The sequence below is a fragment of the Coregonus lavaretus genome, assembly GCF_964263955.1.
Source record: "Coregonus lavaretus genome assembly, chromosome: 18".
In the NCBI taxonomy this organism is placed as follows: Eukaryota; Metazoa; Chordata; class Actinopteri; order Salmoniformes; family Salmonidae; genus Coregonus; species Coregonus lavaretus.
In genome coordinates this window covers 42,750,567-42,778,431 of record NC_140005.1, presented here as the reverse complement: position 1 = coordinate 42,778,431, position 27,865 = coordinate 42,750,567, and the positions used below count along the sequence as shown (strand labels likewise).

At 42.9% G+C, this 27,865-nt stretch overlaps 1 protein-coding gene across 1 annotated transcript in view; it reads left to right on the top strand.

Moving 5' to 3' along the window:
* The window catches only part of adck1 (aarF domain containing kinase 1), a 173,118-nt gene that overhangs the window by 82,677 nt on the left and 62,576 nt on the right, over positions 1-27,865 (top strand). The window contains exons 5-7 of the mRNA XM_084181838.1: positions 25,446-25,604; positions 25,920-26,078; positions 26,423-26,539. Coding sequence (XP_084037964.1) covers positions 25,446-25,604; positions 25,920-26,078; positions 26,423-26,539 — 435 coding nt within the window. The remainder of the gene's footprint in view (positions 1-25,445; positions 25,605-25,919; positions 26,079-26,422; positions 26,540-27,865) is intronic.

Sequence of the window (27,865 nt, the reverse complement as noted above, 5' to 3'; positions counted from 1 at the left end):
AAGCCGAGCTGCCTGAATTTTTCCGCAAGGAGTGGCATAAAGTCACCCAACATCAATGTGAAAGACTGGTGGAGAGCATTCCAAGACGCATGAAAGCTGTGATTGAAAATCAGGGTTATTCCACCAAATATTGATTTCTGAACTCTTCCTAAGTTAAAACATGACTATTGTGTTGTTTAAAAATGAACATTAACATATTTTCGTTGCATTATTCGAGGTCTGACAACATTGCATCTTATTTGTTATTTTGACCAGTTGTCATTTTCTGCAAATAAATGCTCTAAATGACAATATTTTTATTGGGAATTTGGGAGAAATGTTGTCAGTAGTTTATAGAATAAAACAAAAATGTAATTTTTACCCAAACACATAACTATAAATAGTAAAACCAGAGAAACTGATAATTTTACAGTGGACTCTTAATTTTTTCTGCAGCTGTATGTATATATTCTTAAATTCCATTCCTTACTACATTTGTGTGTTTTGGGTATATGTTGTGAAATTGTTAGATATTACTTGTTAGATATTACTGCACTGTCGGAGCTAGAAGCACAATCATTTCGCTACACCTGAAATACATCTGCTAAACACGTGTATGTGACAAATAAAATTTGATTTGAATGTCATTGAATGCTGTAGCGTTAAGATTTGCTTACACTGGAACTTAGGGGCCTAGCCCGAACCATGAAAAATAGCCCCAGACCATTATTCCTCCTCCACCAAACTTTACATTTGGCACTATGCATTGGGGCAGGTAGCATTCTCCTGGCATCCGCCAAACCCAGATTCGTCCGTCGGACTGCCAGATTGTGAAGCGATTCATCTCTCCAGAGAACGCGTATCCACTGTTCCAGAGTCCAATGGCAGCGAGCTTTACACCACTGATCTTAGGCTTGTGTGTGGCTGCTAAGCCATGGAAACCCATTTTAAGGAGCTCCCGACGAACACTTCTTGACGTTGCTTCCAGAGGCAGTTTGGAAATCGGTAGTGTTGCAAACGAGGACAGACTATTTTTACGCGCTTCAGCACTCAACGGTCCCGTTCTGTGAGCTTGTGTGACCTACCACTTCGCGGCTGAGCCGTGGTTGCTCCTAGACGTTAACACTTCACAATAACAGAACTTACAGTTGACCGGGGCAGCTCTAGCAGGGCAGAAATTTGACGAACTGACTTGTTGGAAAGGTGGCATCCTAAGACGGTGCCACGTTGAAAATCCCTGAGCTCTTCAGTAAGACCATTCTACTGCCAATTTTTATCTATGGAGATTGCATGGCTGTGTGCTCGATTTTATACACCTGTCAGCAACGGGTGTGGCTGAAATAGCCAAATCCACTAATTGATAGGGGTGTCCACATACTTTTGTATATACAGTTGTCGTGAGGTGACTCTAATTATTGTGATGACTATTATTTATCGAATAGTTACCTACTATGTTTAATTGTTTCTAGATCAAATTAATCATGTAACAATTAGCTCATTAGGAATTTCGGGCACCACGGGAAAAGTTGTTTAACGATTTACCATTTCCCGAATTAACTCAAGTTATCTAGATATCTCTTATCGTTTAACAGTAATTTATTAATCATTTACCTCATATCAGTCTCATTCTGAAAGTCGTAGACTCTTTAAGTCTGCACAAACCTGGGTCTTACTGATCATTCCGTACCACAAATTGATTTAATTATTTATTTACTAACTAATTAAAAATGATAACACAAGATACAAACACGTAGACGGTATAGGTAGGGATTATAAACTTAATACAATGAAAACAGTCCCTAGCGGACCAACACAATATGACACTTGTTACAAAAGATGGCGAGTTAAAGAGAGAGAGAAAACACTTGGATAAACATGGACCTACGCTCACAGTAATGCTAATACTTTGCCCCGAACTGCCAACCGTTTGGTAAGAAGTAATGCATGAATTTACGTGTTGGAGGTCGTCGTGTATCTCTGTTGGACCCAGGCCTTCGTGGGAAGGGGTCGATTGGGCCTTCTCTTTCGGATGGCCTTTTAGATGTAAGGCTCAGATTGTCCACAAGATGTCACAATGTCCTTCTTCTTAGTTGTCTGTTTACTTTCACTCGTTCTGGAAGTGGTCTTCTGAGGACGGCTAATCAGCCGTGTCAATGATCCCCTGTGGGGTGATGAGAGCAGTGTAGTAGACGATGGTTTGAAGAGAGTAGCAGGATGGTCCCACTTAAATTCACCTTCTTAGATACAGTACTTAGAACAGCTACGTAGCCGTAACATTGATTGTTAGTGGAGGCAACTTTGTCGTCTTCACCTCGTGTTGATTTTCAGGGTCGGAACCAATATGGACAAAAGCTGCAGCTTGAGGTCCGTCTAGTCTGAACTGATCATTCTTAACTCAATCTTTAATGCAGTCTGGTAAAGAGGGGCGTTTCCGTCATACTGACACGCTCTCTGAGCTCCCTCGGGCATGGCAAGTTACGAGGCGAAAGTATTATTATCACTATGATCTTGTTAGAAAGCTAAAATCACATTCCTATCTTCACAAAAACATTGTCTTCCTCCTTGATATTTTCTACCCAACTTAAAGGATGTAAACCTGATATCCACAGTGTAAAAGCTCTTCAAGTCACAATGTTTTCCTTATAACGCCGTTATACCATTTTTAATGACATCACAAAATGGACATACATTTTCCATATTCCATTTCTCATCATTCCCAACGTGGATGTTGAGATATATTGTCCCAATGTTCATTGTTGGATGTTGATGTTTTTGGGCGGCAAAAAGTCTCTGAAACAAAGGCATTCCTTTCACCATACTAGAGGGCCAGACATAGATTGTCCTGCTCTCTAATTTATGGCAGTGTAAAGGTGTCAAGACCGGCACAACCCCCCGTTGTGGGTAAGAGGGTCTGGTTGTTGTCGGCCATTTTTCAAGCTGATGTGAGGCCTTTGATCCTCACCCAGGGAGAGTCATGAAAGTATTCAGACCCCTTGACCTTTTCCACAATTTAAGTTATTCAAAAATTGATTAAATTGTTTTTTTTCCACATCAATCTACACACAATACCGCATAATGACAAAGCAAAAACAGGTTTTTATAATATTTTCCAAATGTATTAAAAATACATTTCCAAATGTATTAAAAACATTTCCATAACTATTCAGACCCTTTGCTCAGTACTTTGTTGAAGCACCTTTGGCAGCAATTATATTCTCGAGTCGTCTGGGGTGTGACGCTACAAGCTTTGCACACCTGTATTTAGGGAGTTTCTCCCATTCTTCTCTGCATATCTTCTAAAGCTTTGTCAGGATGGATTGGGAGCGTCACTGCACAGCACGGGTTCAAGTCCGGGCTCTGGCTGGGCCACTCAAGGACATTCAGAGACTTGTCCTGAAGCCACTCCTGCGTTGTCTTGGCTGTGTGCTTATGGTTGTTGTCCTGTTGGAAGGTGCCCCAGTCTGAGGTCCTGCTCTGGAGCAGGTTTTCATCAAGGATCTCTCTGTACTTTGCTCCTTTCATCTTTCCCTCGATCCTGACTATCCTCCCAGTCCCTGCCGATGGAAAAACATTCCCATAGCATGATGCTGCCACCACCATGCTTCACCATAGGGATGTTTTCAGATTTCCTCCAGATGTGGTGCTTGGCATTCAGGTTAAAGAGTTGAATCTTGGTTTCATTTGACCAGAGAATCTTCTTTCTCATGGTCTGACAGTCCTTTAGGTGCCTTTTGGCAAACTCCAAGCGGGCTGTCATGTGCCTTTTACTGAGGAGTGGCTTCTGTCTGTCTTCTCTACCATAAAGGCCTGATTGGTGGAGTGCTGCAGAGATGTTTGTCCTTCTGGAAGGTTCTCCTGTCTCCACAGAGGAACTGTAGAGCTCTGTCAATGTGACCATCGGGTTCTTGGTCACCTCCCTGACCAAGGCCCTTCTTCCCCGATTGCTCAGTTTGGCCGGGTGGCCAGGTCTACTTCTTCCATTTAAGAATGATGGAGGCCACTGTGTTCTTGGGGACATTCAATGCTGCAGACATATTTTGGTACACATCCCCAGATCTGTACCTCGACACAATCTTGTCTTGGAGCTCTATGGACAATTCCTTCGACCGACCTCATGGCTTGGTTGTTGCTCTGACATGCAATGTCAACTGTGGGACCTTATATAGACAGGTGTGTGCCTTTCCAAATCATGTTCAATCAATAGAATTTACCACAGGTGGACTCCAATCAAGTTGTAGAAACATCTCAAGGATGATCAATGGAAACAGGATGCACCTGAGCTCAATTTCGAGTCTCATAGCAAAGGGTCTGAATACTTATGCAAATAAGGTATTTATGTTTTTTATGTTTAATAAATTGTCATTATGGGGTGTTTTGTAACAAAATGTAGAAAAAGGGAAGGGGTCTGAATACTCTGAAAACACTGTATATAATTACGTTTTATGTAAAAAAATATATATCTAACAAACGGTCCTTCATTAGAGTTTAGAAATGAATATTCACTCTGCACTCTCAACAGTCTGTGTCACAGTGTGTGTCATGGAACAGCTTGAGAAGAAGCAGTGTTGATGAATATAGTAAACCGGTTGGCTCTTTGAGAGAAGAGAGAGAGGAGAGTTCTGTTTTTCCTTCCGTTTTTGCACTGTTTCCGTTTTGTGTTTGTTTTCCCCCCCTAGTACCATTTGTGGTGACATATGCAGTCCCACTGTGTGTATCTGGACTGGGCCTTACTGTTGGCTCCACAAGCTGTCAGCTCTCCTCTCTCGTGAAAAGACTAAAAAAAGCATGGCTCTGCAATATGCTGTTTCACCAAACTAAAAGCATGGTTCTGCAATATGTTGTTTCACCAAAAAAAGCATGGCTCTGCAATATGCTGTTTCACCAAACTAAAAGCATGGTTCTGCAATATGTTGTTTCACCAAAAAAAGCATGGCTCTGCAATATGCTGTTTCACCAAACTAAAAGCATGGGTCGGCAAATGTAGCCTATTGTTTTACATGACAATGACATAGAGTAGGTGTTGGAAAGTTAGCTCAAACACATCTCTGCAATGCTTTCAAGTCATGAAAAGCAAACACAAATAACTTTTATTTAGTTATACTGTATCTGGACAAAGCTATGGACCCACTACACTGTGGCTTTGCTGTTTCTTTAAGAGCCCCACCGAGCCTCAGCCAAGTGTCAGAATAAGAGATGCAGTTGGTGATGTTCTGGTTGTTTCTGTTGCGTTGCCAAGAGTCGTATTGGACACTGCCTTTCTGATACAGACACTGTGGTGTTGTTCAACTGCTGTTCCCTTAGAGACTGTTTTGTTTGTCCCATAATTCATTTTGGGAACGTCAGACTTTTTTTATTGCCGCAGGAGCCACCTCTGGGACTAGGGCCAGCGTGCACACATTTGCATATTGATAATCTGTGAAATTAGCATAAATGATGAGCTTTATTCTATGGCCAAGGTGAGGTGCCCCAAGCACGCAGGCAGATTGTGGAGTATAGATCTACAACTGATTAAGGATTCCTAGATGTTCCACGCTGGGAATACGTGCTGTTTTACCAGGACTTTATCACAGTTTGGCATATTTGCATAATTAATGTGTTTCCATCTACACTGCTCTGATGTGTAATCTCCATAATCATTGCATCAGACCCACATACTGTAGTTATATAATTCATAATTCATAATCACATGATTTAATGATGAGTTTAACCCTGATCGTCTCACTCCTGACCTAACACTCAAACATGATGTGAACATTAACCCCTCACATGATTCTCTGAGGTAGTACAGCGGTAGAACACTCTAAGGCACAGACAGCATTTATGTTCAATTTTTTTGGGAAATTCAAAACTTTACAAATGTTCACCCTGTGTTTAAAGGTAGCCTGGTAGTCTCACGTTAGGTTACAATACTCTCAAGTCTCGTTCATCACTCAAATATATATGAAGATTGGGAACCGAAGCTAATAGCTAGCCTTTTAGCGATAAACATGTTTGGCCTGACAAAGGATATGGTTACGACAATAGTGGAAACATATCCAGCTACAAGACTTGTTAATTTTATTAAAAAAAATTAATTCATATAGGAGCAAATGTAGCTCAGGAGTGATCGCAGCGCCATTGTGTTTTAACCATTTAGAGTTGATAATAGAGACAGTTGAACATGCAGAGTTCCTGTCTGCTGTTGGTTGTAGCCTCTGTCACATCGAACAGGCCTCTCCAATGCACAGGGACAGCTTGAGAATGTAGCTGCTATCCAATGTACCCATAACTACTGTGGAATAAGTGCTTTACAATCTCCTATGTGTCGATAAAGCAATAATGCTTCTGAGGCCATGATATTGTGCATATGTTACTCTATTGCCTGAGGCACAAGGCAGAGATGATTTTCATGGTGGTGCTGGTATGGCACAAACGCTCCTCAGCCTATCAGCAAGCACTATGGGTTGTCAAGAATCCAGCTGTTTGAGATTGTAACAGCTTTTAGAATGTTACTGCTTTAGAATATACCGGTAACAGATTTTTAGAATATGACTGGGTAGGAATTTAGTAGCTTGAGAATGTTCAGGTAACCGTTTGAGAATATGGCTGCATTAGAATGTTCCGATAATAGCTCTAGAATGTTTTCTAACTGCGTTCATAACGTTACCGCTGAGGCACATGTAGAGAGGGGATTGAAAAGCAGAGGGGTGCCTCTTGGCTCTGTTCTCTCCATATTAAGAGATTAACATAGTAGTACCATAAAGACACTGTTACTTTCTCTCTCTTCCTCTTCCTCTCTCTCTTCTCCTCTCCTCCCCACAGCTCTCTCTTTCCATCTCTCCACCTCTCCTCCCATATCTTCTCTCTCTTCTCCATCTCTCCTCCTCTCCCTCTCTCTCTCTCTCCTCCATTATTCCTTTATTCCCTGTGGCAGACTTGCATCTCTCCATCTGCACAGTGCTCAAGCTTATGAGCCTCACATTCACATTACCATGCTGTTCTACTCAGACTCACTGTGTTCCCCCACGACAGAATAGGAACATCATTAAGTCTGGAGGACTGTAGCCAGGAACCAATGGACTGTAAATGACATGAATGAATGTATAGGGAACAGTAGCAAGTATGTGAATATATAGTGATATATTGTATAGAGGTATATTATGTATAGTCTACGGCAGGGCTGGGCAAACCACGGCCAGCGGGCTGGAGAAATTGTAGTATGTAAAAATTAAAATGAACCTAATATATATTTCAAGTAACTGCCCTTTTTCTGGCCCGCAAATTGATTTTGACAAACAAATCGGTCAAAAAAACGTGTGGCCCTCTGTTGAAATTCGAAATCCCGATGTGGCCCTCGAGCCAAATGTTTGCTCACCCCTGGTCTACGGTATAGAAGCTTGGAAAGTGCTTAACAGGTGTCTAGGACTTTTGGCTTTAGCATGTTCATTGTTCACAATGTTTAAATGTTCAGGATGATGCCTTGACAATAGGTCACTGTTTTGAATTAACCAATATTGTTATTTATTGATTTATTTTACCCCAAATGCCTTCTAGAGCAACCATCCACCATTATTGTTCTGATGGACCCTCTGTCTTGTCTTTCTTAACTTCCTAAGCAGGTCAGACAATACACGTTGTGAACTGTAGAGTTTTAGGTTCAGAGTGGAGGATTGGCGCTAGTAGCGATCATTACTGGTCCCAGTAAGTTTTGACAGGTCTATGTGATCATGATGTATGGTGTGGCCTGGGACTCGGACTCCTCTCTGTCTGCCATCCCTCTCTGCCACTGTCTCTGCCTACCGGCTTAACATTAGAACCGCTGAAGCAGTCACTCTGACTGCTCATTCTTTTTTTCTTTTTTTTACTCTGCCATTTTTTAAGTCATGCCCCCCTCTGTCCTTGACTTTTCCTAAATAAGTCTATATAACACACTGCCATCACAAACAGAACTGGAGTTATAACCAGTTTTAGGAAGGCATGTCATTTTTTTGAATGGGTTTCCCCTGTTGCCCTTCCTTCTTCCAACAGTAGGGCCTGCTCTGCTCCTTCTTCAGACAGTTGAACGTGCCCAGCTGATAATCACCCCGACAATTGCCTCCCAACTGAACCTACACTATACCGAAACTAATTTCACACATATAACAGATTAAATAAAAGTAAAGTATGATGGGGAAAAGAGGGTGAATGAGTAAGTTGATGAGCAAGGGGAAGCGAATAATGCATAATTACAGTGGGGGAAAAAAGTATTTAGTCAGCCACCAATTGTGCAAGTTCTCCCACTTAAAAAGATGAGAGAGGCCTGTAATTTTCATCATAGGTACACGTCAACTATGACAGACAAATTGAGAAAAGAAAATCCAGAAAATCACATTGTAGTATTTTTTATGAATTTATTTGCAAATTATGGTGGAAAATAAGTATTTGGTCACCTACAAACAAGCAAGATTTCTGGCTCTCACAGACGTGTAACTTCTTCTTTAAGAGGCTCCTCTGTCCTCCACTCGTTACCTGTATTAATGGCACCTGTTTGAACTTGTTATCAGTATAAAATACACCTGTCCACAACCTCAAACAGTCACACTCCAAACTCCACTATGGCCAAGACCAAAGAGCTGTCAAAGGACACCAGAAACAAAATTGTAGACCTGCACCATGCTGGGAAGACTGAATCTGCAATAGGTAAGCAGCTTGGTTTGAAGAAATCAACTGTGGGAGCAATTATTAGGAAATGGAAGACATACAAGACCACTGATAATCTCCCTCGATCTGGGGCTCCACGCAAGATCTCACCCCGTGGGGTCAAAATGATCACAAGAACGGTGAGCAAAAATCCCAGAACCACACGGGGGGACCTAGTGAATGACCTGCAGAGAGCTGGGACCAAAGTAACAAAGCCTACCATCAGTAACACACTATGCTAATCCAGAAGAGGATTGGGAGAATGTCATATGGTCAGATGAAACCAAAATATATTTTGGTAAAAACTCGTCGTGTTTGGAGGACAAAGACTGCTGAGTTGCATCCAAAGAACACCATACCTACTGTGAAGCATGGGGGTGGAAACATGATGCTTTGGGGCTGTTTTTCTGCAAAGGGACCAGGACGACTGATCCGTGTAAAGGAAAGAATGAATGGGGCCATGTATTGTAAGATTTTGAGTGAAAACCTCCTTCCATCAGCAAGGGCATTGAAGATGAAACGTGGCTGGGTCTTTCAGCATGACAATGATCCCAAACACACCGCCCGGGCAACGAAGGAGTGGCTTCGTAAGAAGCATTTCAAGGTCCTGGAGTGGCCTAGCCAGTCTCCAGATCTCAACCCCATAGAAAATCTTTGGAGGGAGTTGAAAGGCTGTGTTGTCCAGCGACAGCCCCAAAACATCACTGCTCTAGAGGAGATCTGCATGGAGGAATGGGCCAAAATACCAGCAACAGTGTGTGAAAACCTTGTGAAGACTTACAGAAAACGTTTGACCTGTGTCATTGCCAACAAAGGGTATATAACAAAGTATTGAGAAACTTTTGTTATTGACCAAATACTTATTTTCCACCATAATTTGCAAATAAAATCATAAAAAATCCTACAATGTGATTTTCTGGATTTTTTGTTCTCATTTTGTCTGTCATAGTTGACGTGTACCTATGATGAAAATTACAGGCCTCTCTCATCTTTTTAAGTGGGAGAACTTGCACAATTGGTGGCTGACTAAATACTTTTTTTCCCTACTGTATGTAATTACCAATTGTGAATGTAGAACAGGGCGGGCCATTCTATTGTATTGATCCATTCTAATTATAGTTCTAATCTTAAAATGGTATGTACCCAAAATCAGTCCACCGAATCCAAGCGGTCTTATCAGTCTACTCTGGCGTACTTGGAGTAGGCTACACAGTGAGAGCGTGGGTAATTGTACGTGCTGCACGACTTTCAATATCTGGGAAAATATCCACATCGGGCAGCAGGCGCGAGCATCGGAGAATGTGGTGATGAGGCTTGTGGAACCTTACGTTGGCAAGGGGAGAAATGTCACCATGGACAATTTCTTCACTTTACTGTCATTGGCGAACAAGTTGCTTGCAAAGAAATCAAGTCTGGCCGGCACCATGAACAAAGTGAGACGGGAGCTCCTTCCCTCTGCGCAAAATAAGGCACCTGCACAGCCATTGTGGTACAACGGTGCGGAAGAATTACAAGACAGCCGCACACAATAAAGAGAACACCAGAGACTATTACGTTCTACAACCAAACAAAGATACCGTATGTCAAAGTGTGTCAAGCAAGTGAAAGTTACAAAAATTGTGTAAACTGTTAGGACAAGGATAACAGCTAAATTAAATCCAACTGATGCCATTACGTGAAGATGCACACAAGCATGAGCTGACTAATTTGCTATTTTCGACTGATGTCATACAGTATCTAAACTTATATTAATTATAGTGCCTTTATTGCTTTTGTCCCGAGTTTCACTATTTATCAAAGACACTTGGCGCTTATAGTGACATTTAGGCTACTGATGTTTTCGTCATTTGACCATGCATCTTTTGACTGTCTTGGTGGTTGGGGTATTTTTTAAGCTGTTACCATGTTCCAATGCATATGCTTTCTGTTTCATAGTTGTAACAAAGACACTCCACAAGTAACATTTGTTGAACACTTGAATGTTGACGTTTTTTGGTGTTTTTGTGTTTTTACATCTAGCCTACAGTATCATAAACTAATATATGCTATTGTGTTATTTGAAATACAATACAAATCATATTCTAATGTTACCCAAGGCCTTCATAAACACAGCCAAATTATTATTTTTGCCATAGCATATATGAAATATATTAATTACACTGTTAAAATGTTGCAGTCAGAATGACTGCCTTTAGCTTGAAGGGTGGTCCATCGAGGCCCAGCGGTTCTAGTTTTAAACAGTCTGAATGGGAATATGGAGGGTGAAGGTGACTCTGAAGGCTACACTCACCCTTCAACTTTTTAAAGTGATAAAAATGCATAATTGATCGATGTATGAATGATTGTAGGGTTCTTACTATAGACTAGAGACTTCACAGTGCTCTATTCAGCGTGATGATACTGATTCAACATGACAGTGTATTTAACGGGAATGTGTATTCAAATTCCCTCCATCCCTGCCTTCTATATGTTGACCTATCTGCATAACATACACCTGACATGGATCTCTGCCTCTCAGAGAGTGAAAACAAACTGATTGTCCTCCAGTGTCTTTCTGTCTGCCTGCTGTGTGTTCTGTGGAGCACTGCAATTTCATCCGGAAGTTTCTAAATTACAACATGCACCCTGGCATTACCCCTTAGAAACTGATTTCATGTCCCCTTTTAAAACACGTACACACAGAGCGAGCGAGAGACTCCACCTCATGTATTATCCGTTCCCAAAGTGGGCTGGTACTCCACTCATCTGTAAACGCCGGAGAGGACGAGAGAGAAAGGGATGATTGAGAGAGAAATAAAAGATTACAAGGTGAAATTAAAACATGCTATAAAGAAGCAACAATGTTCACCACTATTAGTGTCAGCGGCAGCAAACAGAACATTGCCGTCAATGGCTGCTAGTCACACTCTGCTGTTGGGCTGTTTGTGTGTTTTGTCGCTTAAAACTAGTCATTACCTCTATCAGCCATGCTAAAGTGACTAAGCCAACAGGCTACAGCAGTCAGGCCACTGAAGATAAATATTCCACTGTTTGGATGTGTAGACACTGCTAGGCCTTATTTCACTTTCCAAGATTGTAACCGAGACTGCTTTAGGGATAACAGATTGCTTTCGTATATAATGTTTGTGTGATGTGAATGGGATGAGAGAATATGACTGGTGACTGTGTTGGTACAATATAGTACACAGTAGGCTTGGGCGGTATCCAGATTGCGTACCTTCATACCGACCTTATGCTATCCTGGGATATCTGGTAATACTGTCACTGAACACAGGGGGCGCTATTTTCAAACACCACTGAGCCTCAGTAATCCAAATGTTAGCAATGATAACAAGTACATGTAAAATCCCATAGCAAATGGGACCCTCAACCCTGGCGTTGCAAACTAAATGCTCTACCATGTGAGACACACGGGACTTACAGTATTTTATACAGTCACTGACATAAACTATTTGCAGGACAGACATCCCAGCTCATAAAGTTATAAAAGTAAAAAAGAAAATGCTACTCACAGTTTGATGCATGCACAAAACCAATATAAGACAGCACGTATCTTAATCCAGGAGGGGATTTTCTGCTCTTAACAAGGGAAGTTTGATTTTGTAAGAAGTGAACCACTTAGCTAGATAACTAGCTAGCTACTAAGTTAGCAAACCAAATGAACAACTGCAGAGTATTTTTAGACGGTTAACATAATAGCTATAAGATTTCTAGCTGGCAAACATTTAGTTTTGAATTCCATACTGTTACTAGATCATTTACATTTTACATGTACGTCATTTAGCAGACGCTCTTATCCAGAGCACCTGGCACATGCTGCACAACAGTGAGTGACTCACAAGGCTCCGGTCTCTCGTCGTTGTGTGCTTGTAAACTAATCAACATGACTGGGGACTACGGTTAAGCTTCATAATGAAAAATAATGTCACAGGTGAAATACGTTATCTCCTAACATATTGCACAAGTTGACTTAAAGCAGCTACAAATATTCTAATTTATAAATAAATAAAACTTCAAAGAAATAGTTTTGACGGTATTGGAAAACCATTCTGTGGCTATTTCCAAGTACCCCTGTATGCGGTATATATGGTATACTGCCCAAGCCTGGTATACGGGCTAGTAAAGTCACATGCACACATACACAAACTATGTGTTAGCATTTGCTGTATTCGGACTTTACATCATGTCACAACATGGTGCTAATGTATTCGGTTATGTGTGCCAAGTGCCAACATTGTTGTCAGTGTCAGTGTGTGGTGCTTGCATGTGTGTGAGATATTCCAAACGTGTCCAATCCCAGGGCATGGAATGGAAACATCATTTTCTGCCCGTTGTCCCCCCGGCAGGTAGGTGGATAGCTTTAGTAATACGTTTCCCTGAGAGCTCTCTGTCTGATAGATGTACTATCAGCAGACTCACTAAAGAGCAACTTACAGGCCCCTGTTAAAGCTGGAACAATCATCTCAGGCTGAGTCCCAAATGGCAGCCTAGTCCCTATTTTGTGCACTTTTTACCAGGGCCCATAGGTAATAGGGTGCCATTTGGGATGCAGTTTCAGCCTCTCCTATGGCCCAAACATGTAATGAGTCCATAGCCTGGAGGGCAGAGATCTAAGTTAATTTGCCTGTTTAAACATGCCCAGATGAAACGCTTGCTCCTAAAGCATTTTCCTGTTCAAATGTCACTTTGGATCACAGCTGGCTGTGCATGCGTTTGTGGTGTGTGCGTGTGTGTGCATGTTTGTGTGTGTGTGTATGTGTGTGTGTGTGTGTGTGTGTGTGGCCTGGGGATAGTGGAGCAGCAGGCTGGTAGGATAGGTCTCGTCTTAGACCAGTCATCAAAGCTCTGGCCACTCATACCTGCTGTAGTCTCTCCCTGCCAGCATTACTCAGAGAGTGAGAGAGAATATTTGTCTAAGCTTAGAGTTGGGCGCCATGTTGCTGCCCGCAGAAATCCCATCCATGTTTATGCATGCTTGCGTGAGTTTGTGTGGTGTGCATGTATATCTTTCCGTGTGTGTGTACTGCTTTATCTCCTAACAGATAAGTTGACTGCCGGTATAAAAAATATAATACTTTTTTTTTTTAAGTAGCTACAGATATTCAAATGTATTAAAAAATGTTCAATGGTGTTGACGATATTGAAAATCCATCCCGTGGCTATTTCTAAGTACCCCTTATACAGTGCCTTCGGAAAGTATTCAGACCCCTTTACCTTTTCCACATTTTGTTACTTTACAGCATTATTCTAAAATTGATTACATTGTTTTCCCCCCCTCATCAATCTACACACAATACCCCATAATAACAAAGCAAAAACAGGTTTCTAGAATTTCTTTCATATTTATAAAAAATAAAAAACTGAAATCACATTTACTTAAGTATTCAGACCCTTTACTCAGTACTTTGTTGAAGCACCTTTGGCAGCGATTACAGCCTCAAGCTTGGCACATCTGTATTTGGAGTTTCTCCCATTCTTCTCTGCAGATCCTCTCAAGCTCTATCAGGTTGGATGGGGAGCGTTGCTGCACAACTATTTTCAGGTCTCCAGAAATGTTAGATCGGGTTCAAGTCCGGGCTCTGGCTCGGCCATTCAAGGACATTCAGAGACTTGTCCCAAAGCCACTCCTGCGTTGTCTTGGCTATGTGCTTAGGGTTGTTGTCCTGTTGGAAGGTGAACCTTCGCCCCAGTCTGAGGTCATGAGCGCTCTGGAGCAGGTTTTCATCAAGGATCTCTCTGTACTTTTCTCCGTTCATCTTTGCCTCGATTCTGACTAGTCTCCCAGTCCCTGCCACTGAAAAACATCCCCACAGCATGATGTTGCCACTACCATGCTTCACCGTAGGGATTGTGCCAGGTTTCCTCCAGACATGACGCTTGGCATTCAGGCCAAAGAGTTCAATCTTGGTGTCATCAGACCAGATAATCTTGTTTGTCATGGTCTGAGAGTCTTTAGGTGCCTTTTGGCAAACTCCAAGTGATCTATCATGTGCCTTTTACTGAGGAGTGGCTTACGTCTGGCCACTCTACCATAAAAGCCTAATTGGTGGAGTGCTGCAGAGATGGTTGTCCTTCTGGAAGGTTCTCCCATCTCCACAGAGGAACTCTGGAGCTCTGTCAGAGTGACCATTGGGTGCTTGGTCACCTCTCTGACCAAGGCCCTTCTCCCCCGATTGCCCAGTTTGGCCGGGCGGCCAGCTCTAGGAAGAAGTGGTTCCAAACTTCTAACATTTAAGAATGATGGACACCACTGTGTTCTTGGGGACCTTCAATGCTGCAGAAATGTTTTGGTACCCTTCCCCAGATCTGTTCCTCGACACAATCCTGTCTCGGAGCTCTACGGACAATTCCTTCGACCTCATGGCTTGGTTTTTGCTCTGACATGCACTGTAAACTGTGGGACCTTATATAAACAGGTGTGAGCCTTTCCCAATCATGTCCAATCAATTGAATTTACCACGTGGATTCCAATCAAGTTGTAGAAACATCTCAAGGATAATCAATGGAAACAAGATGCACCTGAGCTCAATTTCAAGTCTCATAGGAAAGGGTCTGAATACTTATGTAAATAAGGTATTTCTGTTTTTTGGTTATAAAACATTTGCTAAAATGTCTAAAAACCTGTTCGCTTTGTCATTATGGGGTATTGTGTGTATATTGCTGAAATTTGTTTTATTTAATCCATTTTAGAATAATGCTGTAACGTAGCAAAATGTGGAAAAAGTCAAGGGGTCTGAATACTATCCGAAGGCACTGTATTGCCCAAGCCTGGTACACAGGCTAGTAAGGTCACACTCACACATACACAAAGTATGTGTTAGTATTTGCTGTATTAGGTCACAGCGCTATGCTAATGTATTTGTGTCTGTGTGTGTTAGTGCCTTCAGAAAGTATTCACACCCCTTTACTTTTTCCACATTTTGTTGTGATACAGCCTGAATTTAAAATGGATTACATTTAGATTTTCTGTCACTGATCTACACAAAATACCCCATAATGTCAAAGTGGAATTATGTTTTTAGGAATTTTTACAAATGTATTAAAAATGAAAGCTGAAATGTATTGAGTCAATACGTATTCAACCCCTTTGTTATAGCAAGCCTAAATAACTTCAGGAGTAAAAATGGGCTTAACAAGTCAGATAATAAGTTGTGTGGACTAACCCTGTGTGCAATAATAGTGTTTAACATGATTTTTGAATGACTACCCCATGTCTGTACCCCACACATATAATTATCTGTAAGGTCCCTCATTCAGCAGTGAATTTCCATCACAGATTCAAATACAAAGACCGGGGAGGTTTTCCAATGCCTGCAAAGAAGGACACCTATTTGTAGGTGGGTAAAATAAAAAGAAGCAGATATTGAATATCCCTTTGAGCATGGTGAAGTAATTAATTACACTTTGGATGGTGTATCAATACAACCAGTCACTACAAAGATAGAGGAGTCCTTCCTAACTCAGTTGACGGAGAGGAAGGAAACCTCTCAGGGATTTCACTATGAGGCCAATGGTGATTTTAAACCAGTTACAGAATTAAATGGCTGTGATAGGAGAAAACTGAGGATGGATCAACAACATTGTAATTACTCCACAATACTAACCTAAATAACTGAGTGAAAAGAAGGAAGCGTAGAAATATTCAAAAACATGCATCCTGTTTGCAACAAGGCACTAAAGTACACTGAACAAGTGTTGGTCCCATGTTTCATGAGCTGAAATAAAACATCCCAGAAATGTTCCATATTGCCAAAAATATTATTTCTCAATGTTGTGCACACATTTGTTTATATCCCTGTTAGTGAGCATTTCTCCTTTGCCAAAATAATCCATCCACCTGACAGGTGTGGCATATCAAGAAGCTGATTAAACAGCATAATCATTACATAGGTGCACCTTGTGCTGGGGACAAGAAAAGGCCACTCTAAAATGTGCAGTTTTGTCACACAACAAAATGCCATAGATGTTTCAAGTTTTGAGGGAGCGTGCAATTGTCACGCTGACTGCAGGAATCTCCACCAGAGCTTTTGCCAGAGATTTGAATGTTAATTTCTCTACCATAAGCTGCCTCCAACGTCGTTTTACAGGATTTGGCAGTACGTCCAACCAGCCTCACAACCGCAGAACACGCATAACCATGCCAGCCCAGGACCTCCACATCCGGCTTCTTCACCTGTGGTTTTCCCCCCTTTTTGGGGGAAAAACTCATTCTGATTGACTGGGCGTGGCTGCCAAGTGGGCCTGCACCCCTGCCAAGTCATGTGAAATCCGTAGATTAGGGCCTAATTCATTTATTTAAATTGACTGATTTCCTTACATGAATTGTAACTCAGTGAAATATTTGAAATTGTTGCATGTTGAGTTTATATTTTTGTTCAGTATAGTGCTGCAAAAAATTTGGCAAATAATAATCCTGAATACAAAGCATTATGTTTGAGGCAAATCAAACACAACACATCACTCAGTACCACTCTTAATATTTTCAAGCATGGTGGTGGCTGCATTATGTTATGGGTATGCTTCTCATTTGCAAGGACTAGGGAGTTTTTCAGGATAAAAAGAAAAGGAATAGAGCTAGGCACAGGCAAAGAGGAAAACCTGGTTGTTTGCTTTCCGACAGACACTGGGAGACAAATCCACCTTTCAGCAGGACAATAACCTAAAACGCAAGTCCAAATATACACTTGAGTTACTTACCAAGTTGAAATTGAATGTTCCTGAGTTGCAGAGTTTTGACTTAAATCTGCTTGAAAATATATGGCAAACTTGAAAATGGCTGTCTAGCAATGATCAACAACAAAGTTGACAGAGCTTGAAGAATTTTTCCAATGCTCTTCGAGACTTACCCAGAAAGACTCACAGCAGTAATCGCTGCCAACGGTGATTCTAACATGTATTGACTTAGGGGTTTGAATACTTATCTAATCAAAATAGTAGTGTTTTATTTTCCATTTAAAAAAAAATACTTTAGAATTTTTCTTCCTCTTTGACATTAGAGTATTTTGTGTAGATCGTCTACAAAAAAAACATAATTAAATCCATTCTAATCCCACTTTGTACACAACAAAATGTGTGTGTGAATACTTTCTGAAGGCACTGTATATCCTTCCGTGTGTGTGTACCTGTGCTTGTGAAGGCATGAATGTGTGTGTGTTTCTGCTTTGTGCATGTATATTCTTGCGTGTGTGGTGTCATGGTAGGCGATAACCTTGAGGCTTGGTCTCAGCAGGTGCCTAGGGTTCAACGCGACCCCCCTCTGGGATTTGTGCACTGCAGGGTCCATGGTCCGTAGATTTCCTTCAGATAAGGCGCAGCATGAGGGAGAAGAGAATGAAGGGGGGGGGGGGGGGAGTGAGAGAGGGAGGTACACAGAAAGAGAGGAGAGAGAAAAGAGCGGGAGGGGGAGGGAAGAGAGAGGGGGCAAGAGCTAGAGAGAGGGAGAAAGAAAAAGGAAGAGAGAGACTCCTCTGTACTGTATAATTTCAGTACAGGAGATAGCGAGGCTGGCAGTTAAGTGCTTTTGTCCTTGTTTTATCCTCGGAGCCGACAAGTCCTGAATAAAAAGGCTGGAGCTGCAGAAAAGTCTATCATTCTACCTCCTAGGCCTGTGGTTACACTGGCCACCTGCAGAGAGAAAGGGGGAAAAAAGAGAAACAGAAAGGGAGGGATATGGTGACAGAGATGTGCAATTTGAGGTTGACCTGACCTCGTTTTCAAACACTTTCCTTTTTCAAACCCAGTCAGTCAATTGGTTCTGCTTTTCAAGGTGACGTTATTGGGTTAACTCCCTATAGGCTGCTCTCAAATTGATGACGTATGTCGCGCAGCTGAGAGTCGAGTGGAGACGAACAGATTTGGTACAGTCAGTCAGTCATCCTGATGAGCCCTTCCCATCAAGCTAGTTTATGCTTGTGTGCCGAAGTTGGGACTTGGAAGAGTGTTCAGAATCATTCCATTTTTCTCTGAGTAATTGTTAATTTTTTACAATATTTGTACTTTAATGGTCACCCTGGCCTGATGTTGGCTACACTATCTAGCTACTTTTCCTTACTGCCGGACAGCAGTGCTCGGCAAGAGGGAGGGAAGGACACTATGCCCCATGTTGGTGTTGCCAGCTTGCAGTGTAAACTCACCCAATTGAGCAGTGTAACGTTAGACTGTATCACGGTGACATCCAGATGGTTACTACCACTATTACAAGCTATTTCTCAAATAGGCTGCTATCCTACTTGAAATAAAATGAAGTGGGATGGAACAAATTGGCCGCGTTAACTACCGCCGGCGACATGTGATACAGCAACTGTTGCCCGGTGGGAAGCATCTCAATACAACACTGTTGCGCTGGTCATTCGCACTGGCTTGTCGTTACGTTCGCTAATTGGCATGTCACGGTGACATCCAGATGGTGAGAAATACTTCAAGTTATTTCTCCCTCACCCATCAAAATAAACATTTTTACTATATATTTTTTAACTAGCGCCATGCTGCTGCTGTTGCCAGCTAACTAGCTGTCAAGGACTCATCAGGACGACTGACTGAACCGAATCCATTCGTCTCCACTCGACTCTCAGCTGCGCGTCATAAGTCATCAGTTTGGGCACCAGGCGTGTCCGTATAGCCTATCTCCTCTCAGAAATGTTTTTCAGTCTCTCCGAATGATGTCACTCACAGCTAGTTATTAGAATAATTGGATTGGTCGAAACTAGAGTAACAATGTTTACCGTACTAACTGCAATTTAATTAAACGGACACACATTATCAGCTAGGCCGACTTCATAAACAACAACAGAGCACACTTATTATTTTTTATTTTTTTCTAATTCCATATTTTATCCTTGCCCTAGCCATGAGAATGAATAAAGCCCTTTTTCCCCAATATGGAATTATTAGATTTGGCCATGTGTCCATTTTAAATGCATAGCCTCGGAAAACAAAAAACAATTTCCATTGGAAGAGAGGGACAACAGGCGTTACATGTAGAACGCTATAGCATTTTTCTATTTCAATGATTAAGATAACATCACCAATTTCAAAAAGAGGTCCACAGTAATGTGGCCCTGGAAGGGAAAAAGATGGTTTTGCCTCTAGGGGAGAGGATTTTAAAAAACTAATAATTGAAAATACATTTTACTATAAAAATGTTAATGTTCATTCCGCCTACAGAGGGTAATTCAGCCGCTTTATAGAGTGGAGAGGGTGAGGGAAACTGACAGATACTATAGAGGAAGAGAGACTGAGAGAGAGACAGAGAGAGAAGAGAGGGAGAGGGGGAGAAAGCTGTTGAAAGAAGAGGAGAGGGAGAGCCTGTGGTGTAAGAGGGAACACTCAGACGTATAGATAAACAGATACAGCTCTTTTTCACCTTCAGGCATCCATATTTATAACCCAGCAGGGCAGCAGCTTCTACAGATAATGGACATTTCATTTACTGCCGAGTGTGAAGGCAGTGAAGTGCTTTTAAAGACATGAGGGTTATGTGGTTGGCATGTGTAGTTGACTGGCCTACTGTATTTTGTGTTGCGGTATGATTGTATTGGTCTTCGGTTATGTGTTATGGGTCTCGACCCAAAGCATCTTTCTCTAGAGATGCATCTCTAGGCCTGATCTCTCCCTCTCTCATACCCTCCCGCCCATCCAACTTCTCCTCCCCTCTCTCTATTGTTTTATTTCTTGGTCTGATTGAGATGATATTGCGTCTCTAACAGTCATGACCGCCGGTGGCCTTCCCATTGGCCATCGGTCTGAGGGTCAGGGGTCAGGTTGAAGTTATCTGGCCAATCGCAGCCACCCACTGATCTGCCTGCCCAGTCATCTGAGGCTTTAGATAAGCTGCTCTGCTGTCTGCCACCCACCGCAGGGCAGCAGCGAAAAGACGCAGATTATTCGATAATTTCACAAAAGGACAGGCCGGGTCAGCAATGCAGGCAGGCAGGCGTTGGGGACGCTGCGGAGAAAGGAACAGAGAGAGAGAGGATAGGAAAACAATGAGAAGTGGTGGGGTGTTGTGATGACATTGTTGTGGTCTTTATAGATAGATTACATCTTTTTGTAGGGTTCTTATCATTTGAATGCGACACACGTGACATATTTGAATGTGACACATTCCTATGTGTTAACTATCCCAGTCATTGTGATGCATGCAGTATACAGATGTTCTCTCCTAATTTGACCAGTTTCTCACAACAGGAAAATCATCCTGCTGCAACAGGACATGTTAATTATTATGTTGATTATAATAAATGTACATTTTTGTAGGGGTTGATACATTTTTAGTTCGGGCAAATCAAGTCTGAAATTATAAAGGGGAAATTGCTAACTTTAGAAACCTTTTTAAACCTTGAATACACTACAAGTTTGTAGTTGCAGGAAATGTATTTGTGACAACAGAGTGATTAAGATAATACACCTGTATGTGTGGCAACCATATTGCATATGCCACCCTGTTGAATAAGTACCCTATACTATTATTATTATTATTATTATGATACTAGAGCGAGTGCTGTGGCACTCTCACATCAACTATTATAATACAGTGTTGTTCCTGGGGGGGGAGCATATTACATGTGACACCCAGTTAAATGAATACACCACCATACATAGCCTACCATAAATCGTTTTGTGTGGGGGAGCATATTGTATGTGACACCTTGTTATATTACCACACTATCCCACCCACCATCATTAGGCCTATAGCTGTGTTGCGGTGGGGGAGCATATTGCCTGTGACACCTTGTTATGTTAACAGGCTATCACACAGGCTATTACAGCACAATAGATTGCCTCAGTGGGGAGTGTATTTAATGTGACACGCAGGCAGGCAGGCTGTATGCATACTGTAACAGTGAGTGTGTTCCTAATGAGTCCGGTCCCAGAGGACTGTCGCTGCTTAACCTTCGCACCCCCTTCGCTAATTACTGACGCAACTGCTACTGCAGCTGAGGGAAGGAAGGGAGGGAGAGAGGGAGGGGGGAGAAGGGAGAGAGGGAGGGGGGAGAAGAGAGAGAGGGAGTGGAGGAGGAGGAGAGCGGGTAACCCCCAGTTTGGTGATCAGTGATATTAATGAAAGGAGGGAATACCCATTACTAGACTTGATGAGAGGAGAGATCAGTACTGTTATTGGAGGATGAATGTATGATATAAATATGGGCTGGGCTACTCGAGGGGAGGCGTGTAAGGCTACCAGATGCCTGGTAATAGGTGTGCAGTATACAGCCTAGCTCTTATCCATGTGCTGGAGCAGTACTGTGTGAGTTTGTCCTTTTGTTCTAGCCATGTGTTTCTACGTGTGTGCCAAATTCCTGTGGCGTGTGTGTGTGCACGCTTGCTAGTGGTTGTGTTTAGTCATGGGTTTCCCCCATCTGCAGTTAAGCAGGTCAGAAGGTGAGTCTGTGTTTCGTGTGCCAGGTTCCCATGGTGAGTGTCTGTGTGTGTGTGTGTGTACACGTGTGTGTGTGTGTTTTTTAAATTTATTTATTTATTTTATTTAACCTTTATTTAACTAGCAAGTCATTTAAGAACAAATTCTTATTTACAATGACGGCCTACCAAAAGGCCTCCTCCGGTGACGGGGGGCTGGGATTAAACAAATAAATATAGATAAATATAGGACCAAACGCACATCACAACAAGAGAGACAACACAACACTACATAAAGAGTGTGTGTGTGTATACGGATGGGTTTCCCCCATCTGTATGGGAGAAGGTAACTCGTCAGACTCGGGCGTGCCAGGAGTGCCCACTTTTCCCTGGCACTGCCACCTGTCATATGGCACCAGTGGCACAGCTCACCTGGAACCGCAGGGCAGAAACAGACCCTGGCCTCTTGCCCGTGTCTGTCTCTGCCCGCTCTGCTGCCCGTTTTATGCCCGCTCACCGCCTGTTTGGCTGGCTGTGTCCACTCCTGTCGCCATCCTGACTGAAACACACATACACACACCTGTGATGACTGGCACACAGGGCAGAATCCCAGATAGACAGCCCAACACCAACACACTTCTAGAGTTGTAATAAATCATCCAACACTCACTGGATGTCACAAGTTATTGGTCCTGTGTGTGCCTGCTCGCATGCATATGTGTACTGTATGTATGTACAGTGAAGGAAAAAAGTATTTGATCCCCTGCTGATTTTGTACGTTTGCCCACTGACAAAGAAATTATCTGTCTATAATTTTAATGGTAGGCTTATATGAACAGTGAGAGACAGAATAACAACAACAAAAATCCAGAAAAATGCATGTCAAAAATGTTATAAATGTATTTGCATTTTAATGGTGGAAATAAGTATTTGACCCCCTCTCAATCAGAAAGATTTCTGGCTCCCAGGTGTCTTTTATACAGGTAACGAGCTGAGATTAGGAGCACACTCTTAAAGGGAGTGCTACTAATCTCAGCTTGTTACCTGTATAAAAGACACCTGTCCACAGAAGCAATCAATCAATCAGATTCCAAACTCTCCACCATGGCCAAGACCAAAGAGCTCTCCGAGGATGTCAGGGACAAGATTGTAGACCTACACAAGGCTGGAATGGGCTACAACACCATCGCCAAGCAGCTTGGTGAGAAGGTGACAACAGTTGGTGCGATTATTCGCAAATGGAAGAAACACAAAATAACTGTCAATCTCCCTGGGGCTCCAAGCAAGATCTTACCTCGTGGAGTTGCAATGATCATGAGAACGGTGAGGAATCAGCCCAGAACTACACGGGAGGATCTTGTCAATGATCTCAAGGCAGCTGGGACCATAGTCACCAAGAAAACATTTACATTTACATTTTTGTCATTTAGCAGACGCTCTTATCCAGAGCGACTTACAATTAGTGAGTGCATACATTTTTATTTTTTATTTTTTTCATACTGGCCCCCTCGTGGGAATCGAACCCACAACCCTGGCGTTGCAAACACTATGCTCTACCAACTGAGCTACATCCCTGCCGGCCATTCCCTCCCCTACCCTACCCTGGACGACGCTGGGCCAATTGTGCGCTGCCCCATGGGTCTCCCGGTCGCGGCCGGCTACGACAGAGCCTGGATTCAAACCAGGATCTCTAGTGGCACAGCTAGCACTGCGATGCAGTGCCTTAGACCACTGCGCCACTCGGGAGACTGGTAACACACTACGCCGTGAAGGACTGAAATCCTGCAGCGCCCGCAAGGTCCCCCTGCTCAAGAAAGCACATATACAGGCCCGTCTGAAGTTTGCCAATTAACTTCTGAATGATTCAGAGGAGAACTGGGTGAAAGTGGTGTGGTCAGATGAGACCAAAATGGAGCTCTTTGGCATCAACTCAACTCGCCGTGTTTGGAGGAGGAGGAATGCTGCCTATGACCCCAAGAACACCATCTCCACCGTCAAACATGGAGGTGGAAACATTATGCTTTGGGGGTGTTTTTCTGCTAAGGGGACAGGACAACTTCACGGCATTAAAGGGACGATGGACGTGGCCATGTACCGTCAAATCTTGGGTGAGAACCTCCTTCCCTCAGCCAGGACATTGAAAATGGGTCGTGGATGGGTATTCCAGCATGACGATGACCCAAAACACACGGCCAAGGCAACAAAGGAGTGGCTCAAGAAGAAGCACATTAAGGTCCTGGAGTGGCCTAGCCAGTCTCCAGACCTTAATCCCATAGAAAATCTGTGGAGGGAGCTGAAGGTTTGAGTTGCCAAACGTCAGCCTCGAAACCTTAATGACTTGGAGAAGATCTGCAAAGAGGAGTGGGACAAAATCCCTCCTGAGATGTGTGCAAACCTGGTGGCCAACTACAAGAAACGTCTGACCTCTGTGATTGCCAACAAGGGTTTTGCCACCAAGTACTAAGTCATGTTTTGCAGAGGGGTCAAATACTTATTTCCCTCATTAAAATGCAAATCAATTCATAACATTTTTTACATGCGTTTTTCTGGATTTTTTTGTTGTTATTCTGTCTCCCACTGTTCAAATAAACCTACCATTAAAATGATAGACTGATCATGTCTTTGTCAGTGGGCAAACGGACAAAATCAGCAGGGGATCAAATACTTTTTTCCCTCACTGTATGAGTGTGTCTGTCTGTGTGTTGTTTGGGGTCATTGGGTTGTGTTTTTTGCAGTGCCCAGTGTGCTCTCTTTGGTGTGAAGAGGCTAGATGAGTGAAGGCTGGGTGTGATGTGGGCTGGGTGTCATTGACAGTGCAACCTGCTGAAACTGTGCCCACGTTTTGCTCTACAGGCGGTAGGTAGCATCACATCTGTCTGTCTGTGGCCCCGTTCCTTACATACCTAGAGGGGCCAGAGAGTTTGGCAGAGGCTCACCTTAGCCCACTGAGAGCCAAGGTGGAGCCACCATTTCAGCGAGAGAGAGTGCAAGATTTACTGTTCATTTCTGATTGTTTATTTTACTTCTATTTATTGTTTAAACATACGTTTCCCATTCCAATAAAACCCTTTGAATTACATTTAATTGAAAGATGGAGAGAGAAAAACAGTGAGGGATAGTGATGAAGCCGGTAGGCCAGCCTTGAGGACGCAACGGAACAGAATTACAGAGATGTCATCTGTATTTCTTGCCCATAAGAAGTGGAGAGGGATACAGCCTGTAACAGCCTGATGGCTGTTGTTCCTGGGGCTCTAGACAAGGCCAGTCATGCAGCAAAGCCCTGACTCACTGATTGATAAGGGGCTCCACTATACACAACATACGCACATACATACACACATGTACACACACACAAACACAGATGGATGTATGCACTTAAAAACACACATCCCGGGGGTGCTGCTCCTCTCTAACTATCTCTCTCCTTCGCTCTTCTCTCTCTCCCTCCTCAGCTCTCTGATCTGTTCACCTCCTTCGATGAGAAACCCCAGGGCGCGGCGTCGCTGGCCCAGGTCCACAAGGCAGTGTTGCACGATGGGAGGACAGTGGCTGTGAAGGTCCAACACCCCAAGGTCCAGACACAGAGCTCCAAGGACATCGTGGTCATGGAGGTGAGTCTGACTGTCTGTATTCAATAACCATCCTCGTATCTTCTGACTTTATTATCTCATCACTGGTCTCTCAATAATGTCTCTCTCTCTCTCTGAGACTCTCTGTCTGTCTCTCTCTCTGTCTGTCTGTCTGTCTCTCTCTCTCTCTCTCTCTCTCTCTGTGTCTCTTTGTCTCTCTCTCTCTCTCTCTCTGTGTCTCTCTCTGTCTCTCTCTCTTTCTGTCTCTCTATCTCTCATGTGTATGTGTGTATAAATGCATGCATTTCTCTGTGCATATATATATTGTGTGTGTACGTGCTTTTTCCCCCTCTATAGGTCCTGCTGAACATGGTCCACTGGCTGTTCCCAGACTTTGCCTTCATGTGGCTGGTGGAGGAGGCTAAGAAGAACATGCCTCTAGAGCTGGACTTCCTCAACGAGGGACGCAATGCTGAGAAGGTGGCGGCCATGCTCGCACACTTCCCCTGGCTCAAGGTACACACACTGGGATAGAAGAAATATCATGTTATTACACTATTGTTACTCTGCCTGAGTATACAGTATATTTTTCCTTGTAGTATATAACTGTCTATTTCCCTATTCCACTTTCAGCTTCAGTTGAATGTGGCTTAGTACCTGTCCAGAGGGCATGATTGATTAAGAGCAGCTACTATTGATCAGTGTGATAGTGAATGTTCCCAGAGATATGATGACTGTGTGTGCGTGTGTGTTTTAGGGAGGTGTGAGAGAAAACAATAGCAACTAATTTAACGGTTGCTATCATGTTATCATGCAATTGTGAAAAATCCTCCCTTCCTCCATCCCTCCCCCTCTCTCAGGTACCTAAGATCCACTGGGACCTGTCTACCAGGCGGATTCTGACCATGGACTTTGCCGAGGGAGGCCAGGTCAACGACAGAGACTATATGAGGAGACACAGCATCAACGTCAATGAGGTACGACACCATGGCCACATTCATTAAGTCACAACGTAGCAAAAAATTATCTTGACGAACAACGAAAATGAACGTTTCTTATTGGGCAAATCCATGTAGTCCCTCCTTGTTTGTCTATTTTCTTGTGTTTGATGCATAATGAATATGACTCATATCATGAGCTAATCTTCACTTCTGTGTATTTTCCTACATTTTCGTCCTTGTTTTGGGAACATGAGTGAGGCCCACAGTAAAAGGCCATACTTGACTATTTACTATCGTAAATGCATAATGTTGTCAAACTTTTTCAGAGAAAGAAACAGTGCAGAGAGGGAGAGAGAGAACAAATTGAGCTTCCTAGGGTGATGTATTATACCTCCATCGCTTCACTCCCCCCCATCACCAAATGAAGAGGGAATTAAAGAAATCTCTTTTTCATATTAAAGACTGTTCTCTGCAGATGGCTTACATTTATTCTCGTTTGCCGCCTATTGTTGTGGCAGGGGCGCCGTGGCTGACGGAGTACTGTTTAATTCTGCCGCATTCAGGCCTGGGCGGCACATATTGGCAGGGGTGCGATACCGATCATTACACCTGGGCACAATGGGGGAACACAAAAGCCATGGGAGTCTGTGGAGAGCTGGCTAATACTTAGGAGGCGTGGTTGGAATCATAGGAGACTGGTTTGATAAAATACCGTACAGTCAGACGTGTGTGTGTGTCGGGGGGGGGGGGGGTTTGTGCGTGTACGTTTGTCATTGTGTATCTGTTAACGTGTGTGTGTGTGTGTTGATCCTTCTGTCTGTGCGTGTTGATCGTTATGCATGCTTATACACACCTGTGTGTGTGTGTGTGTGTGTGTCTATCAGGGAAGTGGCTTGTGTGGGCTTTAGATAGAATCAGCAGAGAGACACTAATGGTTTATTGATTGATAATACAGTGTGCGTTATCACTGACGTATTTGGCTGGGAGATTGCAGCTCTGCTCTTATTGTTTTTCTGTTACTGTGTGATGTCTTTCTGATAAGAAACAATCATTCTCTCTCTTCTCTTTCTTTGTTTCTTTCCATCTGTCTCTGGCACTCTCTCTTTATGTCTCTCTCTGTCCATCTCGCTCTCTTTCTGTCCATCTCTCTTTCTCTCTCTCTCTTTCTCTCTCCCCACTCTCTGTCTTTGCCACGTCTGTTTTTTAAATCTCTGGGAAAGAAGGAGCAACAGAAAGAGACAGAAAAAGAGGAGAAGTGTACATGACTGCTGCTTCCTCTCCTGCCCTCTGCTCACCCATTCGGGTGTGTGTGTTTTCGTGTGTGGACAGGGTTAAAGCTCCATTCCAGTTAACACGTGCTGA